Source organism: Rutilus rutilus (genome assembly GCF_951802725.1).
Source record: "Rutilus rutilus genome assembly, chromosome: 3".
In the NCBI taxonomy this organism is placed as follows: domain Eukaryota; kingdom Metazoa; phylum Chordata; class Actinopteri; order Cypriniformes; family Leuciscidae; genus Rutilus; species Rutilus rutilus.
The window spans coordinates 14,478,224-14,495,425 of record NC_140211.1 but is presented as its reverse complement, the minus strand read 5'-3'; the positions used below and the strand labels follow the sequence as shown (position 1 = coordinate 14,495,425).

Sequence of the window (17,202 nt, the reverse complement as noted above, 5' to 3'; positions counted from 1 at the left end):
AACATGTTGATGTGTACAGCATACATTATTTCAGAATAACAGTAAAAAAAAATTATAATAAGTGACTGCCTGTTGCTTGCATATTTTCAGTGCTGGTATTGTGGATGTTTGCCTTGGGGTTGCAATGCGGTTGCTGAGGTCTTCAGAGTGGTTGCTAAAGACCTTTATCAGGGTAGCGCCATACTTATGAAAGAGGCTCTGAGGGAAAGGAGCCTAGAGTGTTCAATGGATTGTAGTAGCTGATGAAAACATTTCAGTAGACAAACACTCCAAAAATAAGTTTCCCCTCACAACCTTGTTTTTATCTGTGTTAAAATTCAATATGGCGCCTAACCTAACTAAGGTCCATAGGGGTGTGTGTCAATCAACCCCCTTGTTCACCTTGTTCAGACATTTCTAGTGAACTGCACTGGAAGCCATGTGATCTGAGGTATAATTAATGTCTGTAGCACAAACGGGATGAGTTTTGGGGAGTTTGTTCAAATCCCAAAACCCACTGAGCAAAAAGAAATAGTCAATCTTTCCTTAGCAAGCCAAGCAGCACTGCTCCTTTTTTTCTTTTTCTTTTTTCTTCAAAGAAACTGAGATAAATTGGTATAGTCACACTGAAACCCAGCATGTGAACGAAAGCGCCACAGCCCTGTGGCATCTGTGCTTTTTAGCAGTGAGAACGCCTGTGTTTAGTCATTTTTAAAAATGCAGGCTACACAGGTACACGGGACACATATCTGGGACATTGCTCGCTTAAAGGAGAAAACTGTCATGACTAAAAGCTCACTGCCGTCAAATCGCACGCCCTTTGACGTCTGTGTACCTCAGCATTCAGGACAGTGTCGGATCTGTTTTGGTGAAAAGTGCACTCGCTCCCGCGGCGAACAACCGCTAGTTGAGTATGATGTTAAAGGACTTGATTAGTCAAAATACTTGGATGCATTTCAACAGTCGCTGCACACCTTTTTACATTCATCTTATTAGCAAGGAAAAGTCTGCCATCTTCTGGCTGAGAGCTTTCAAAATGCATGTACGCTTTGGTCCCAAAACATATTTGGACAAACATAAAAATATATGAATATTTATACACTTTTAAATGTGACCTAAATGTCCAAATACAGCTTGGGGTTAAAATGACTGACCAGCCACATTAAAGGGGTGGTTGAATATGATTTCACTTTTCAAACTCTAGTTAGTGTGTAATGTCGCTGTTTGAGCATAAACAACATAAGCCGCGTTTCCACCGCAGGAACTTTCCCCAGGAACTAGGAACTTTGGGCTGGTACTCGATGTGTTTACACCGCAGGAACCAGGGTCTAAATGAAGTTCCGGGTAAATATTTCCCCATCCGATAGTCCCTGCTCACGAGGTAGTACTTTTTCAAAGTTCAGGAACTTTCAGGGGTGGGACTTGTGCGCTGCACAAGCTGATTGGTTGTGTTCACGCCGCATTTTGGTTGGATGACTCCACGCAGCATTTTCTTTATTTTTAACCTCCCTTTTAAAAAGTGGCTTCATGCAGTAAAGTTGTCTGTCTGCAAATATGGAATTTAATAAAAAAAAACTGGGGGACTGGCGACGAGTTTCAGGCTTTATTATTTGGGTATTTGTGGAAGAGGAAACTTTCTGCGCGTTCGTCACAGCCATCTCACGGCCAATGTCCGCAATAGCTGATAACATACAATTTTATATCTAACGTTAGCATTACGAGCTCTGAACACGCTTTATCAGTGCTCGTCTCTTTTATGCCACAGCTTTTAATATTAAGTCATTATGTTTACACATTGTCATCTATTGCAAGGCAAACCATGTTACAAATTTACTTGAAATAGCGCATTGAGGTGTAACAAACAACTATTTACAAGACTGTCACTATTTATGATTGATAGACGGGGTTCAGGCTTTTTTTAAAGAGTATTTACGCAAAAGGAAATTTTTGCGCGTTATTCCCAGTCATCTCACAACGTACCTTGTCTTAATTTTATACGCATACAAGCTTTCTGAACACGCTTTAGTATCAGTGCTCGTCTATTTTGTTATGTTAATTACCTCGTTAGTAAACCAATAACTGCAACACAGTTTGAATCTCCTCCAAACTTATAAATGTGGCGCTCAAAACTGATTACTGTACGTCGCAGACTGGGTGGAGCAGTTGCGCGCAGTTTACCTTCCCGGTACTTTAGACCGCGGTGTAAACGCAGAAAGCAACCGGTCTGGGGCAAAAAAGGTTCCTGGGAAAAAAGTTCCTGGGACAAATTGTTCCGGGTAATTTCGGTGGAAAAGCGGCTATAGTTACAACGCTCAAAGTTCAAAGCAAAGGGAGATATTTGCTTTAAAAAAAAAGAAAAAAAAGAAAAGCTTTTCAAGGACTACAACAAATGGCTGGGAAGGACTACAGGACATTCCTCCCGGGTTAGTGACATCATGAACCCTAAAATTTACATAAACCCCGCCCATGGAACGCGATTTATAGATTATCAAGACAGAATATGCTAATCAATGACTAGAAAATAACTACACATAAGCTACCTTAATTCATCAACTAACCATTCGGAAATGTTGTCTACATGTTGTCACTTCTTCTTGAGTCTCTCCATCATTGTCTGACTCCGGTTTGAACATAAAAGGCTAAACGTTTTTGAAGTTTTCAGTGCATGCCTGTGTCAGGTAAAAGGACACAAGCCGTTGTAGCTCCGCCCCCTGTGCTGGGAGCAGCAGCTCATTTGCATTTAAAGAGACGGTGAGTTTTTACTCACCCTCAAACAGGGAGAACTTTAACATGCTATATAAAAATATCTGTGGGGTATTTTGAGCTAAAAACTTCACATACACACTCTGGGGACATCAAAGACTTATTTTATATCTTGTGAAAAGGGCATTATGCCACCCCTTTAAACAAGCTAAACAACATTCCTGTCTGAAGTGTCTTTAGCACATTTCAGATCTCATCAAATCTCTTTAGCACGACCCTGTGTTTAATCTTTGAATACACACTAATGTGTTGTTCACCAAGCTACTCAAGTAAATAACATGATTCACACTCTTTGAGCTTTTCAATGCCTGTAGCAAAGTACTCTATAACCTCTTAATGCATGAACTCACGACACAAATTTGTTCCATGCCATGTCACATCAGAAAGATAACCGGAAATAATATATTTAATTGGAAAAAATCTTTAGAAATATTCTTCCTGTGGTTGTTAAACCTACTGAGACAAACACTTCAGTCATCGATAAGAACAAACTTTAATACAACAGGTATTTTCACATCACAGTCACTGTACAGCGTTTATATGTATAATTTATGTATATACAGTATGCGTGTGTTAATTTACTGTATATGTATCTAAATTATATATATATATATATATATATATATATATATATATATATATATAAATATGATGTCTGTTGAGTCTCAGGTGCTTGTATGAGCTCAGTTCTGGTTTTCTATGACAGTCTCTGGCAGAAAGCGGAGTTTTAACTGCTCTTGTCCAGATATTCAAGATTAGGGGCATCTAGGCGCTGCTCCATGTCCTTGTTCTTGGCGAACTCTTTGAGCATGTCCATCACCTCACCCTGGTACACATCAGGTGTCGGCTGAGCCTCTGACGGGAGGAAGACACGTGTGCAAACTCATTTCAGTCCTTTATATATGCTCCTGGTCTTATTGTGCACAATACACCACTACTGTTACTCCACAGAAAAATATTCAATGAATGAAATCAAAGTCAATTTCATGCCTGAGCAGAGCTCTACACCACTGGACATCTATTTTATTTGTGTTCATACCTGTAGCCCAGTAGTAGATGTCCCAGTCATTGCTGGGTTCATTGATGAGTCTGTCATACTGCTTTATCTGTGATTCACTCATTGTATTCAGGTACCGCTTTGCAAAAAGGCTGGTAACAAAAAAAAAAAAAATTAGTCAGAGTAGCTTTCCCTTGATTTTAAATAATATGGAACAGTGTTATTTTAGTACCACAGAGATACTATTATATTTGTATTAATATTATGAATACATTTTTCATATGTTCTGTTTTATTTTAATTTTAGTTCAAGATTAAGTCATTTTATTGTGTTTTTGTCATTTATATAATTTTTTTTATATGTCTATACAGTTTTTCATACATTTTTATTTCAGTTTTAGGTATTTTAGTACATCAAATTATACTTTATATATAATTTTTTGTAGTAATTACATAAACAATGGCAATTATTTTTTGAAATATTTTATTTTACTTCAAAATAGTTCACCCAATTTTTTTTATTGTTTATATATATAGTTGTTTATATGTCTATGTGGTGTTTTTAATATGCTTTTTAAGACAAATGTGCAATGTTCTCCTGCAGTGAAAAAAAGAAGTGGTTTGAAATCGCTGGTGTTTCTTACGTCACAAACAACCTGGCAACCAATCACGTCAACGTGCCGGCGGGCTTTAGCATGTCATTAACTATGCTGTGAAGCAGTCTCGAGAACCCAGGTTATCTCAGTATATTTTTCTGTTGATATGAAAAATCGTGTACATTTAGCAATATAACGGGTGTATGATGTATATTACGATGTTATGATGAACTATATGCCTCTCTCCACTGACGTTCTGAGTTGTTCAAAGCGTTTCTAAGGATGCTGATTGTTAGAAGGCAGCTGTCTGACTCTTGAGATGGCGAACGGGAATATGGTTAGCGTAACAGTAGCAACACATTATTAGCTGTTTGATAACATAGTCAAGCCAAAGGCTAATCATATTAATTACCGTTATGTGTCCAACATTGTATAGAGCGATACATAAAACGCATTACCATTCTGATGGATCTGCGTATACTAAATGAAGTAAGGGTGTAGAGTTACATTCAAGCTATTTTAAGGCACGAAGACATTTTTTCACAGGAAAAATTTTTTGGTGATCAAAGATGAGTTTTAAGGGATAAAATGATTGACTACAGGGGGACTTTAACCTACTAACCTCAGAAGGATACAGTTCTCCAGCATGCCTCTCTTGCGGCTCTCATACAGGAGTCTTTTCTTCTTGATCTCCAGGGACTCGCCTGTCCTCTCCTCCCACGGTGGCAGTGGGATCTCAATGAGGGCTGGTTCTGGGGCGTCACCTCGGTAACCCCGAGAAATCACTGTGCCAACAGCTGGACGCAGTGAAGCTCGGCAAACCGAACTAACAACCTGGGAATAGATCAAAATCAAACGATGTTAAAAATCTCCTCTGGCCTTGACTCTAATCAACATAAACTATGTTATATGGCTGTGTAGGTTTTATCACACATAATCAAAAGAAATCATCATTCCATGTACGCATTATATTAAATATGCAATTATGAATGCCATTTAATAACGTCAAATAATCATCCTGAAAAAAAGGTTTTGGCATCATTATAGTGTTTTGTCTCAAGACATATTACATCATATTCTATATAATATATTTTTGTAAAAAATAAAATACATTTCTAAAAAATTAAATTTATGACATTATATTTGGCACAGAAAATAGGACATCTTCCATACACCAGGACTTTATACAGTAACATGTATGATCCAGTGTTATTTTAATATTATCGATATTATAGTGTTACACTGCTGCTTTGAAACAATCTACATTGTTAAAAGCGCTATATAAATGAAGATGACTTGACTTGCAGTTTGTATTTTTATCATTTTTGTTTTCATTCTATTTTTAGTTAAAGGATTATATATATATATATATATATATATACACACACACACACACTAAACCTTTAAAGGATATGAAAACTAAAATTATAAAAATACAAACTATATATCAGCCAATATACATTATATGTGTGTATATACTAACATTTACTTTTTTTCTAGATATTTTTTATGGTTTTATTGTTTTAAATCACTACAGTGAAAATTAATTACTGTATCTCAAGAGATGAAGAATCTGTTGCATTGTTTAGGGAACTGTATTATAACAAAAGATTGAAATTAGTCTTGTGTGTGAATTCAGGGGTTAGTTTAATTCCGATGAAGATGTTAGTATCCTCGTCTGTCCTTGCTCAGACATTCAAAACAAAACGACAGGATAAATATCCAACTCTCCAAACCCCTGCTATAATTTTAATTTTATTAGTTGGATGACATTAATTTGTGATGGGCTCAGAAATATGTTCTTGTTATGCCACTTCAGAATCGTGAGGTCAAATGAGATCTTTAAAACCAGTCGCCACATATGAATGCAAAGCAAATAAACTTACCTTTCTTGCAATAGCTGCTGAAAACATGTTATCGAGAAGTATCTTCAGTAATGTATGACTGATCAAGTGCTTGCTTGACTGACAATGTTATATTTTGAAGGAGAGTTTATGCAACTGTTTCACAACAGAAGAGCAGGAAGCGTAGTGGAGCGGGCGCCATGTTGATAAGGTCAATATCAATTTTCTATTTTAATATAATTTGAAAGTTGCTTTGAATAGTTCTTTGTTTTCTTGACGTGTAGACATGACAAGTTTGTATTTCAATCTTGAGTTTGTCCTTGACCAATGGGCGGACACGTGTAAGTTTAAAAGGTAAATCCTAATAAATAAAAAAAGCTATTGTTTCCTAGGGACTGTATTTCAGTGAACACTTGTGAAACCGGATGGAAGTTTTCAGCTTTATATAATTCTTTTAAAGGGACAGTGTTACTAATTATGAACGGTAATTCTCCTGTATGTTCATTTCTTTTACTTTTATTAAACCTAAAGTAAGCACAAAATCTGAATCCGAATGTCTAATAAAAAAATAAAGTTAACACAGTGCTTAAATACAACATGGATTTGTTTCATCAATTTTGACAGCAGTGTTATTTTAGAATTATCTAAAAATTATTAGCTTTTAATATTACGAATTAGCGTTTATTTTTATATTGTTTTTGTACATTTAAAAGAAATGCGTCGCTTTACTAGTTACTTGAAAAAGTAATCTCATTACATGACTCTCATTACTTTTAATCTTTAACCCAAACACTAGTTCTTCTAACACTTGACCGATGTGTCATTGCAAAGTTGTAAACCATTGTTATATAGTAAAAAGCTTTGGAAAAAAAACTTATCTTCTTGTGTAACAGAAAAACATGTACAGGAACTCAAATATCAAGATTCACCCTACGATTGGAAAAGCTTCACTTTTTGGATTCCCTCATTATTTTAATAACACTAGTTAAACACAGGTTCAGTTTGAAATGTAATGAACTGTACAACAGATATATTTCAATCTTTATTTAACAAAATGCTAACAAATAAAATGCAAATAAACATTCCACATAATAAGTTTCTTCAGATTTATTCTAATGAACCAGCCGTGTTTGTGTCGAAGCCCACGCCTGTATATCTTCCATTAGGATCAAGTCTCTGAAAATACGAGAGGCAGAGCGGGATTTTCATCTTCAGTTGCACAGAAAGCTCCTCATTTCTCCAGCGGTGCATAATTCAACAACTTCTCGATAAGATCCACGTGGGCCAGAAGCATCCGGCGACAGCAGTATCTCTTCAAACCCAGAGCATCAAGAGCATCACTGTGAAAATGAGCAAAGAGTGAGATTCAGTTTACCGGAAGATATGCAGAGAAATCAAACACTGATGGACATTTGATGAACTCACCCCTCTGTGTACTCTGCTTGAAGAAGACCTAAATACGCCTCCCATTTGTTCCCAACGATTTTCCCACAAGTGAAGCAGCGAACAGGGATGATCATGGTGAAGGACGAGAGGCCTGAGAAGAAGAAGAAAAAGTGTTTATTAGAAAACACACACAGGGTTTCCACTGTTCACAGATTGTGATTCTCTATGACAATGGAATCCTGTTTCTGCCACATAAGAAAAACAGCTTTGAGTTTGTCATTATGACAATTATGACATAAGTCGAAATATGACACAAGTCATTTTCATGAGACAAAAAGTCGAATCATAACTATAATACAACAGTTGAAATTCTGACAAATCTTACTTAAAAACCCATCATTTTGACTTTTTAATCTCATAATTGTACATTTTAACCTCACAAATAGTAATTGTGATAACCTCATAATCATATTTAACAACTAAAATTTCATGTCATATTTTTGTAATATATACTGTATACACACTCTCTCTCCTGATTGAATTACGCAGAAAATTATACAATATTGCCAAACATGTATCACTGTAATGCATGCTGAGATATAAACGTGATGTATTGCTACTAATACAAGCATTTAATAAGCGCAGTAAGCTTACAGACTTACTAGTAACTCGAATAAAAAAAATACAATATCGAGGTTTAGCGCGATGTAATTTCCTTACTTACAAACCCACAACTAAACTTTAACAATTAGTTTATTTTATTATTATTCAAGATTTAAAAAAAAAAGGACGAAATATTACCAAAACAACCTCACAAGCTACACACGTTTCTCTTGTGCCGCTTAAAACAAACGCATTTCAAATGCGTAATTTCCGCATTGCGTTTGTCAAATACACACGGGTGGAAACAAGGTTATGACAAGCGTTCCGCGCCCATAATTTCGAGTGAGCAACATGAGAAAATTTGGCCAAACTCTTCTTCTTCTTCTTCTTCTTCTTCTAACTAACTAGTTAGACAACTTTTAAATTCAAACGGTAATTTGTTAACTTATATCTCAGTAAGTACATTTTGTAAGAGCTTATGAAAGTGATACTTATGAGGAAATATATGTTAAAGACAGTACGTTTATTGAAAATACTGATATCCTTACTGTTGCGTATAAAAAAACAGATGATAGTTCTCCTCATAAGACCTGTACTTGTTAAAAAAATGCAAAAACATCTTCTGCCTTGTTCATTCACACCACTTTCCAGTATATCCTTTATTCCTGTCCCTGTTACTTTTTCTGTTTCTTCCATCGTGGTTTTCATCTGTCCATCATACAGCCTGTAAATCTAAGCACATGCACATGACAATAATCACAAAAAAACAGTTGGGTGCTTCCCTGTAATGTATAGTGTATTCAAATTACTGTGAGCTATTCTTAATCTAGTCATAACTCTTTCTTCTTTTCCATTCCCTCCTCTATTCTTCACAGCACCAACTTTATTTTGAATGTTAAATACTGTAAATGTCTCTTTAGTCTCCCTGTCCCACTGCTGTTGTCATTCTCTAATGGTTTCATAGTATGCTCTTTCCTTCTGACTCTGACAACTTAACATTTACTTCAATGTGTTTTTTGGTCAAACTCCAAAAATCAGTGTAAATTAAAGACACCAAATCTCTGAGATAACACAAATGAAAGTATGAGAATTGTGTAGTTCCCAAAACTCTTACATAATATAAGACCCTCAAATATGATGCAACCTTCAACGGACACTTCAAAATAAATAAGGTGTTATTATTAGTTGTTGTAATAGAAGTAGTAGTTGTGTTTTACTGATAAAACTATGGTTGTCAAATCAGTAAATATTATCTTTACTTGAATTTTTTTTTTTTTTTTTTTTTTTTTGTAGGATTGCAGCAAAACCACAGTTACCAAAATGATCCATCAAGTCACTTGATATTCTTTTTCCTTTGATTATTGATTTTTAAATCTGTAAGTTATATATATATATTTTGTATCACACCAGACCTTTGTATATGTTTTTGATGTTTTCTTTTCTTTTTTTCAAGTGGTAGAAACATTAGCATATTTACCAAGTCCCTGTTAAAAGTCACTGCTACATTTAGTAAAGGAAAAATAGCAAAGAAATCAGTCGCAAGTATGAAAAAATAGGCTTTAAGCAAGCATTGAATTCAGCCTTCAAAACCGAACAAAAATAACTAACGGAAAAAAACACACACTGAGTCTGGGAAATAGTTCATTGTCCTTTAATAAGGCCATCAAGTCACAAGGGAGCCATCTTATTTTATTTCACACAGGAACAGCAGAAAGGCAGCGGGCGAGGGTGTGTGTAAAATACATATGGCAGGAGGGAAGGGACACATTAGAGGGATAGATAAACTTCAACAAATAAAATCATAATCATTCATCACCATGACCACCACCACCAAGACAACCACCATGTTGCCACATCATCATCAACATCATTACCATCAGTATCACAACTAATAAATGGTCTTCTTTCTTTTAAAATACAGAGTTCTATTGGAATTATTGCATTATATACGCACTTTAAAGAAAATGTTCTGTAACAGTATGTCATGTGACGTGTAAGTGTATATTGTTCGTGTCTGCATGCATTTAGGGATTGTTTCTGTTGTGTAGAGCGCTCATCATAGTGTAACTGTGAAATTGAAGCTGTTGGACAAAAGCCGTCATAATCTACGTTGCATCTATATTGCATCACACATCTATTTCCATTGGCCAGCTTCAGAAAATCGTCAACATCGTTCAAACAAACGAAAAAAAGAAGATTTTGAAATGGCACTATGCAATCTACAGGCAAGGCTACTGAATTATTGAATGACTTCTTTTTGGTTCGGGGATGATGACAGGTGATGACACATACAAATTGAACACAGATCATTTTAAACTAATAATATTACAACTGCAATTTTCTTTACATTTCTACACCATGTCTCAACAATACAGTCCTAACTGCAATAGATGTCAGAGCCATGTACTTGTACATATGGATTTGCATTAGTATTTGAATATGAAACCAATTGCTTTTTATAAATAGCTTTTAATTTCCATAAACTCCAGAAAACTTCTGTATTGTTAACCTTGAATCATGCACTTTAATATTGTCTTATCTTACAATTGGCAGTTATGGGTTTTGAGACCAAAAACGTAAAAAATGTTTGGATAATTGTATTCACGTCAACATTGTGGCATGGACGATGGTGTAATTTGACCATTGAACCAGCAGGCAGAAGTGACTAGTTGAGGATGTAGATATGCAACTGTGTTGAATGCTATGTGAAAAAGTGTTTGGCCTAAATGCATCTCTAGCTTGCTTTAGCTGGCGGGAAAAAACTCTGAAATTAAAGCACAGCTTAAAATTAAGACACCTAGTGACTCAACACCCCCCTTATATAAACTTTAATAGTCTGTGAACTAATCAACGCCCGCCATTTAACAACCAATCACAGGTCTCGGGTCAGTTTTTCTTGGCTAATACGATTACGCCCACCAATACAGCTCCAAGGGCGATGACAGCTCCTCCAATCAGGAAAGGCTTCAAACTTTCTAAGGTTTCACAGCAACTTCCTCCGGACTCCGTCGCCCCCTGTTGGTTGGTGTCTCCATCTTCCGCGGGCTTCTCGGGTTCCGCGGGTTCAGCAGAGACGGGGTCTGGCTTTGGCGGTGGGGCTGCCTCCTTCTTCTCTGCTTTGGAGGCAGACTTCGGCGCTCCTTTAGCTTTTGCTTCCATGTGGGAGTGGGATCAAGGGGTCAAGGAATCCGGCAGGTGTTCTTGGGCTTTCTTTTAGGAATACAATTATAAAGAAGAGGGTGAGATTTAGGTTTGAAATTTATACATGTACACTATAAAAAGTTTGGGTTCGGTACGATTTTTTTAAAATATTTTTGAAAGAAGTCTCTTATGTTCACCAAGTCTGCATTTGATCAAAAATACAGTAAAAACAGTTTTATTGTGAAATATTATTACAATTTAAAATAACTGTTTTCTATGTGAATATTTTTTTTAAATGTAATTTATTCCTGTGATGGCAACGCTGAATTTTCATCTTCAGTACTCGTCTTCAGTTTAACATGATCCTTCAGAAATCATTCTAATATGCTGATTTACTGTCCAAGAAACATTTCTTATTATCAATGTTGAAATCAGTTGTGCTGCTTAATATTTTTGTGGAAATTGTGACACTTTTTTCAGAATTCTCTAATCTCTAATGAGTAGAAAGTTTTAAAAAAAATAGCACGTGTATGAAATAGTAATTTTTTGTATCATTATAATTGTCTTTACTGTCAATTTTGATCAATATAACGAATTCTTGCTAAATAAAAGTATTAATTTCTTTAAAAATAATCTTACTGACCCCAACCTTTTAAATGGTAGTGCACTGTAAGTAAAAATGCAGAGAACTTAAAGCTGCAGTCTGTAGATTTTCCTCTTTGTCGCCATCTCTGTTCGAAATCTGCAACTTTACTTGGGTTGCGCCTCAGCACGGCACAGCGCGGATGAATCCAATGTTTTGAGGAGAATGTGCGGCTGTCAGTCACCGTGCCGGTGTGGATACTGGCATTCGCAATCACAGATTCTACTTTTTGGAAGTATGACCAACATAAGAATTTTCACCGGAAAATGTCATCTGAACAAGTAAGTAACATACACTTTTGTTCTGACCAACTAAGGGGAAAACATTGCAGTAAATTGCGCTGATTAAATCTAACGATCGCTTATCATATCATGTCAAACTATTGCAACTAGTGCAAATTATACTTTGTTCTCAAATTGTTAACAACATCAGCATTGCGTGACTACATTTAACGCCCTTCTGATATTTATCCTTGTTTTCGCACCCGGTTGCAGTCTCTTTTTTTCTGTAGCCAGTCCGAACTCTTTTGTATTTTACAACGGGTGAATCTCCAGTTGTCACTGGTGATTGTCGTTTGAACCTTTCTGGATCCGCCATCAAATTGCTAAGTTTAATTATATCAAGTGCTGTGAGAAAAGGCTATAAATCTCCACCTCCAACATCCTCACACGCAACATATCCTACTAGCCGAGACTCCTTTATGTGTACAGATGTGACGTAATGACGCAAAGACATGCTCGAATTTCCCGCGGAAATCCACCAGTACCACTGGAATTATTACAAGCTTACCGTGTTGAATCGAGCTAAGGCAAGCAGATAGTTTTCAACACTGGTTGGTTATGTTCTTGCTCAAAAATTTATTTGGGATAATTTTTAACCCAAAAAAGTTACGGACTGCAGCTTTAAAGGAATAGGCAAAAAAAAAAAAAAGCCACATGCTGGAAAAATTCTAAAGAATAATTTCACAATAGTTCATGGTGATGCACCAAAAAGCACCATAAAAATACCATAAAGGTCTTGTGTACTATATTTAAACTGGCCTGTCATTTTTATTAATGACACATGTGAGAACTAAAAGTAATTTGACACCAACGATTTGAGGAAGATGATAACTGTTTCTAACACAAATATAATAAATATAGTCATATGGACTGCTTTTATAATATAATTTTTCATTTATTTATTGGACTGACCTGTCATTATATGAAAATAAAAACTGCTGAAGAGTCTTTTTATTTTTTAAAAAACATAGGTTTGGAATGTAAATAGCAGTAAATAATAATGAGAGAATTGTCATATTTTGGATTAACCATTCGTTTTATTTTTGTCGCCCAAACAGAATTACATCACATTAAACATTTGAATCTTTGACCTTGATATGGCAATGACATTATATGCAGTGGCCTACTGACTGAGTCGGTCACATGCTTGTATTAGACAGCCAAAGGGCAGCATCCATTAGTCGTTGTTTCCTTAAAATACATGTGTGTCTTTAGTGTATAAAAGCTCTTTTTATAGTATCCGAGGCAAAAGTGACAAGTAACTCTTAACATCAGTCAAGCATCATCATTGCACCCACCAAACATAATGAACAATGTTTCTGAGACATTAAACATCAGAATGACATTTAGTTAATCTGCAGCATGCAGAAATATCCCTGTGAATCTGCATGAGTCATACAAGGGAGGGGAGCAATGTACATTAAAAATAAATGAACGCTAAAAAGAGGTCTGAAACTGACTAAGCCATGCAGATAATGCATCAAAGAAGGACTGAAAAATGGGGTTATCGAGCTGATGGATGTGATTTCTGTAGTGATGCAGTTATGATGGCTGCACAGGCCAAGGCAGCGCATCACATTCTCTCCCAGTTTTGATGGATGTACATCTACTCAGAAACATCATGATGGATGGAGCTTACCTTCTTTATGTTGCCTCGTGATCCTTGCTCACCTCTTCTTCTTTTCAAAGAAGGGTGGAGAGACGGAGGATGAGAGACCAAGAGATACGCTCTGCAAGAAGGCCTGAGTCCGTCCTCAAGGAGAAATAGAATCAAAGGAAATGGAGTGATGGAGGACACAGCAGCAAGAGGAGGAGGAGGAGGAGGAGGAGGAGGAGGAGAGGCACTGGGATGTACCACTCCATCTGTGAAAACAGGGGGGAGTAGTGCAGCCAGGGTGTGTGTGCTTTCGTACGGCTTGAATGGTTCTTGCATTGAAGTTTTATTTGATTTGATTTGATTAACGCCATATAGGTGCTCCAGTCTGAAGCAAAAACAGACAGTTATTATCCTGGGGCAATCATTCCCTTATAACAATAGATGGTGCCTTTTTGGGGAGTGCTGGAACAGGTTTCTCCAAACCTTCATCTCACTTGCATTGTAATGCCAGTCAAGAAGCATTACGTCAAATTCCAACACACCTCAAAGACTGTTTGGTATGGACCTGTTTATATAATTGAAGAGCAAGATCATGCCATTATATATGTGTATAATATATTTCTTATTTCTAATATATTTAATATTATAAACAGTATCTATCTATCTATCTATCTATCTATCTATCTATCTATCTATCTATCTATCTATCTATCTATCTATCTATCTATCTATCTATCTATCTATCTATCTATCTATCTATCTATCTATAGCCTAGCAATGAAATGTTTTATTGATTAATTGATTTGTCCTTTTCTATTGGCACACCCTGCTGATTACAAAGGCTTCAGAAATTCAGGAAATGACGTCGTTCCAGTTCCACGCCCGGCATACTATTTCGGAGTCTCCTCTCCTCTGTATTCACCAAGCCCGTCCCAGCACAGTGTGCCAGTGGTTCCTAAGCAGCGGAAAATTGCAGCGTCGTACGTCAGTAGCGCAGCGCCTCTTACGATAACCAATGGATGACGTGAGATACGCCAGGGGCGCAAGTGGGAAACGGGATGCGGCTTCAACATGCGCAACTGGAATTGAGAATTGCAACGACGGTGCTTATATGGAAAAAAGATCGTAGGGAACATATACACAGCAATCAATCTGACTGGGACCTGCTGCGGACAGTGCGGGTCTGGAATTACCGCACGATTTTACTACGCGGAGAGGGAATGTCACGAGCGAGCCTGGGGAATAAATGTTAGATTCGCGTGTAACGTTACGTGAATATTTTTGCGGAATATGGAGCGGCTTCTGACGCGACGCGCGCTTGGAAAGGCGTGAAAATATCAGTGACGTTACGGCGGAGTGTCAATGAAACCAAGGCGATCGATATCATATAAAATCCGTTTATGGACCGACGAGGCAACCCGAATTTAACACATCTCCACTCCTTCATGTGCATGTGAATGCAGACGGGACGCCGCATTTGCCGGACTGTTGCTGTTCTGAGACCTGTGGCTGGTTCAGAACCGTGATCTGGCTCGGTTCTGCGGTTCTGTGTGCGTGTATTTGCGGAGGATGGGAGATTTAAGAGAGTTCATGCAGAAGAAGGTCTCGGGAAGACGCGTTCATACATCAGGTGAGTTTTTGTACTGGCGACCCTTATGAAAATTTACCATGGTAACCGCAGTTTCCGCCTGAATACCATAGTTACTACAGTTAGTGCGCTAACGAAAAAACAAAGGTTTTTTTGTGTGGAAATTGAATTGAATTTTTTTTGAAGTACCTCTGAGTACATTCAATACCATGGTATTGCAACGTCTCTGTGAGTTTTGTATACCATATTTGACCACGATAACCACAGGTTCCCACAGAAAACCATTGGTTTTACTGTTATTGCATGAACGAAAAAGTACTTTGAGTATGTGAATATAGTAATCATTCTGTTTGATATTTCTCTTACAAAAAGTGATATGTTTTACCATTTGATTGCATTGTACTGCCACTTGGTTTTGAGTCATATAAGAGTACATGGTATTACCATTTTCTTTATGCGTGTACCACGGAACTAACATGGTATTCTTGGAAGTACATTGTCATTGAAGCATTAAATAGTGAATGAATATGGTAACCGCCAATGTAACTTTTAACTTTTAGTTTTACCACCAATGCAGTTGTTGCACAAAATGTACCATAGTATTCCCAAGGTTATTTGAACGTGGTACATAGCTGTTACAAGGTTTTCTTTGAATATTGATGAATTATTTGAATATAAATATATATTGATGTTTGTAACTATGGTATTTTGACAGGACCTATGGCATATATTACATTTGTGTCATTTTAAGGTCATACCTTTTACAACCTGTATGAATAACGGTGCGTTTTTGCATTGCTGCAGGCATGTGAGCACACCCATCATTTCTGGTTTATGCCCAAGCGCCTACAGTACACTGTGGTGTAGAGTAGGCTATGTTACTTCATTTCATTTCCGGTGTATGTCATACCTATCATTATGAAACTTGTTAAGGATATCTGAGCTTCTCTTATATATATGACAGCAGTAATGCAGATCTTATCTACAACACACACACATGGTGTGAAAGCACAGGAAAGTTCAGAACCAGAGGCTTTTAATTCTTAATGTAGAGGTTGTGGTTGTATATTCAAGGCTGGATGGAGCCCATCAGTGGTTTGAAGAAGCCAGCAAATGCAAGAGGAAATTGCTGTTAATTACGAAGTGCAGCTTTTTGTATATGGACAAAGATCATTTTGTTGAACAGATTATCGACCGATATGGGATCCATAGTGGCCGATGTCATTATCTAGTGTGCAGGGTGGCTGATGACCATTAATGAGAAGTGAGAAATAAGTTGCAAATAAGAACTTAAAATATAAAAAAATACAACTGTTGGAGAAACTATGCAGAATGATTAATCTGCCGGGCTGATGTATGGTTATATCACTAATGTATGCTGCTAATGTGCATTTAAAGCAAACAGGTAATCAACTTTGACTTTACATTTTTAATAGGCTACACGTATATAGGCTTGGTCGTATTGTGCATGATTCTCAATTCATCTGTGCATTCCAAAATTAGTTTTCTTCGAAAACTCTCATTCAGGTCTGGCTCCATTCTAAAATGAAACACCCACTTTATACAATTATGCTAATACCCGATGGATGAAATCAAATCTGACCATATTGTTGTTTTGTTTGTTTTTGTTTCACTCAGACGTAAATCACATTATGCAAGAAAATGGGTTGCTGAAATTGTTTCATGTACAAAAACCCAAGGCTTCATTTCACCTGGAAGTCTGCTAGACTGCATGAGATTGTTCAAATATGTTTGTTTTGAATCAGATAATCTTCACTTGGGCTG

General features: G+C 36.7%; 3 protein-coding genes and 1 long non-coding RNA gene across 6 annotated transcripts in view; 1 reads left to right on the top strand and 3 right to left on the bottom strand.

Annotated features, from left to right (window-relative positions):
- Positions 1 to 3,216: 3,216 nt before the first annotated feature.
- sdhaf2 (succinate dehydrogenase complex assembly factor 2) lies at positions 3,217 to 6,444 on the bottom strand. Its single transcript, XM_084405390.1, has 4 exons — positions 6,221 to 6,444; positions 4,957 to 5,168; positions 3,782 to 3,891; positions 3,217 to 3,597 (listed from the first exon to the last, which is right to left on the bottom strand). Exons 1-4 carry the CDS (start codon positions 6,245 to 6,247, stop codon positions 3,470 to 3,472), a joined length of 477 nt encoding a protein of 158 aa, XP_084261516.1. The 5' UTR covers positions 6,248 to 6,444; the 3' UTR covers positions 3,217 to 3,469.
- A 763-nt stretch (positions 6,445 to 7,207) lies between these two features.
- Positions 7,208 to 8,463, bottom strand: polr2l (RNA polymerase II, I and III subunit L). Of its 2 annotated transcripts, none has more exons than XM_084405641.1 (3): positions 8,366 to 8,463; positions 7,604 to 7,715; positions 7,208 to 7,518 (listed from the first exon to the last, which is right to left on the bottom strand). In XM_084405641.1, exons 2-3 carry the CDS (start codon positions 7,696 to 7,698, stop codon positions 7,410 to 7,412), a joined length of 204 nt encoding a protein of 67 aa, XP_084261767.1. In that variant the 5' UTR covers positions 7,699 to 7,715; positions 8,366 to 8,463; the 3' UTR covers positions 7,208 to 7,409. The 2 variants fall into 2 exon arrangements, with proteins under 2 accessions (XP_084261767.1, XP_084261768.1); XM_084405642.1 differs by lacking the exon at positions 8,366 to 8,463 and adding an exon at positions 8,227 to 8,359.
- Positions 8,464 to 9,802: 1,339 nt separating this feature from the next.
- Positions 9,803 to 14,041, bottom strand: LOC311287860. Its single transcript, XR_014626819.1, has 2 exons — positions 13,872 to 14,041; positions 9,803 to 11,377 (listed from the first exon to the last, which is right to left on the bottom strand). It is a non-coding gene; the product is annotated as an uncharacterized lncRNA (long non-coding RNA).
- An 882-nt stretch (positions 14,042 to 14,923) lies between these two features.
- The window catches only part of dagla (diacylglycerol lipase, alpha), a 45,523-nt gene continuing 43,244 nt past the window's right edge, over positions 14,924 to 17,202 (top strand). For both annotated transcript variants that reach the window (XM_084405177.1, XM_084405178.1), the window contains exon 1: positions 14,924 to 15,459. The gene's annotated coding sequence lies outside the window, so the exon portion shown is untranslated. The remainder of the gene's footprint in view (positions 15,460 to 17,202) is intronic.

Coding starts and splice junctions, on each gene's coding strand:
- sdhaf2 (XM_084405390.1), bottom strand. CDS start 6,247: ATGTTTTCAGCAGCTATTGCAAGAAAG. Junction 5,169..6,220: donor CAGCAGCTATTGCAAGAAAG/GTAAGTTTATTT, acceptor ATCTATTCCCAG/GTTGTTAGTTCGGTTTGCCG. Junction 3,892..4,956: donor GAGAACTGTATCCTTCTGAG/GTTAGTAGGTTA, acceptor TTTTGTTACCAG/CCTTTTTGCAAAGCGGTACC.
- polr2l (XM_084405641.1), bottom strand. CDS start 7,698: ATGATCATCCCTGTTCGCTGCTTCACTTGTGGGAAAATCGTTGGGAAC. Junction 7,519..7,603: donor CAAGCAGAGTACACAGAGGG/GTGAGTTCATCA, acceptor TCATTTTCACAG/TGATGCTCTTGATGCTCTGG.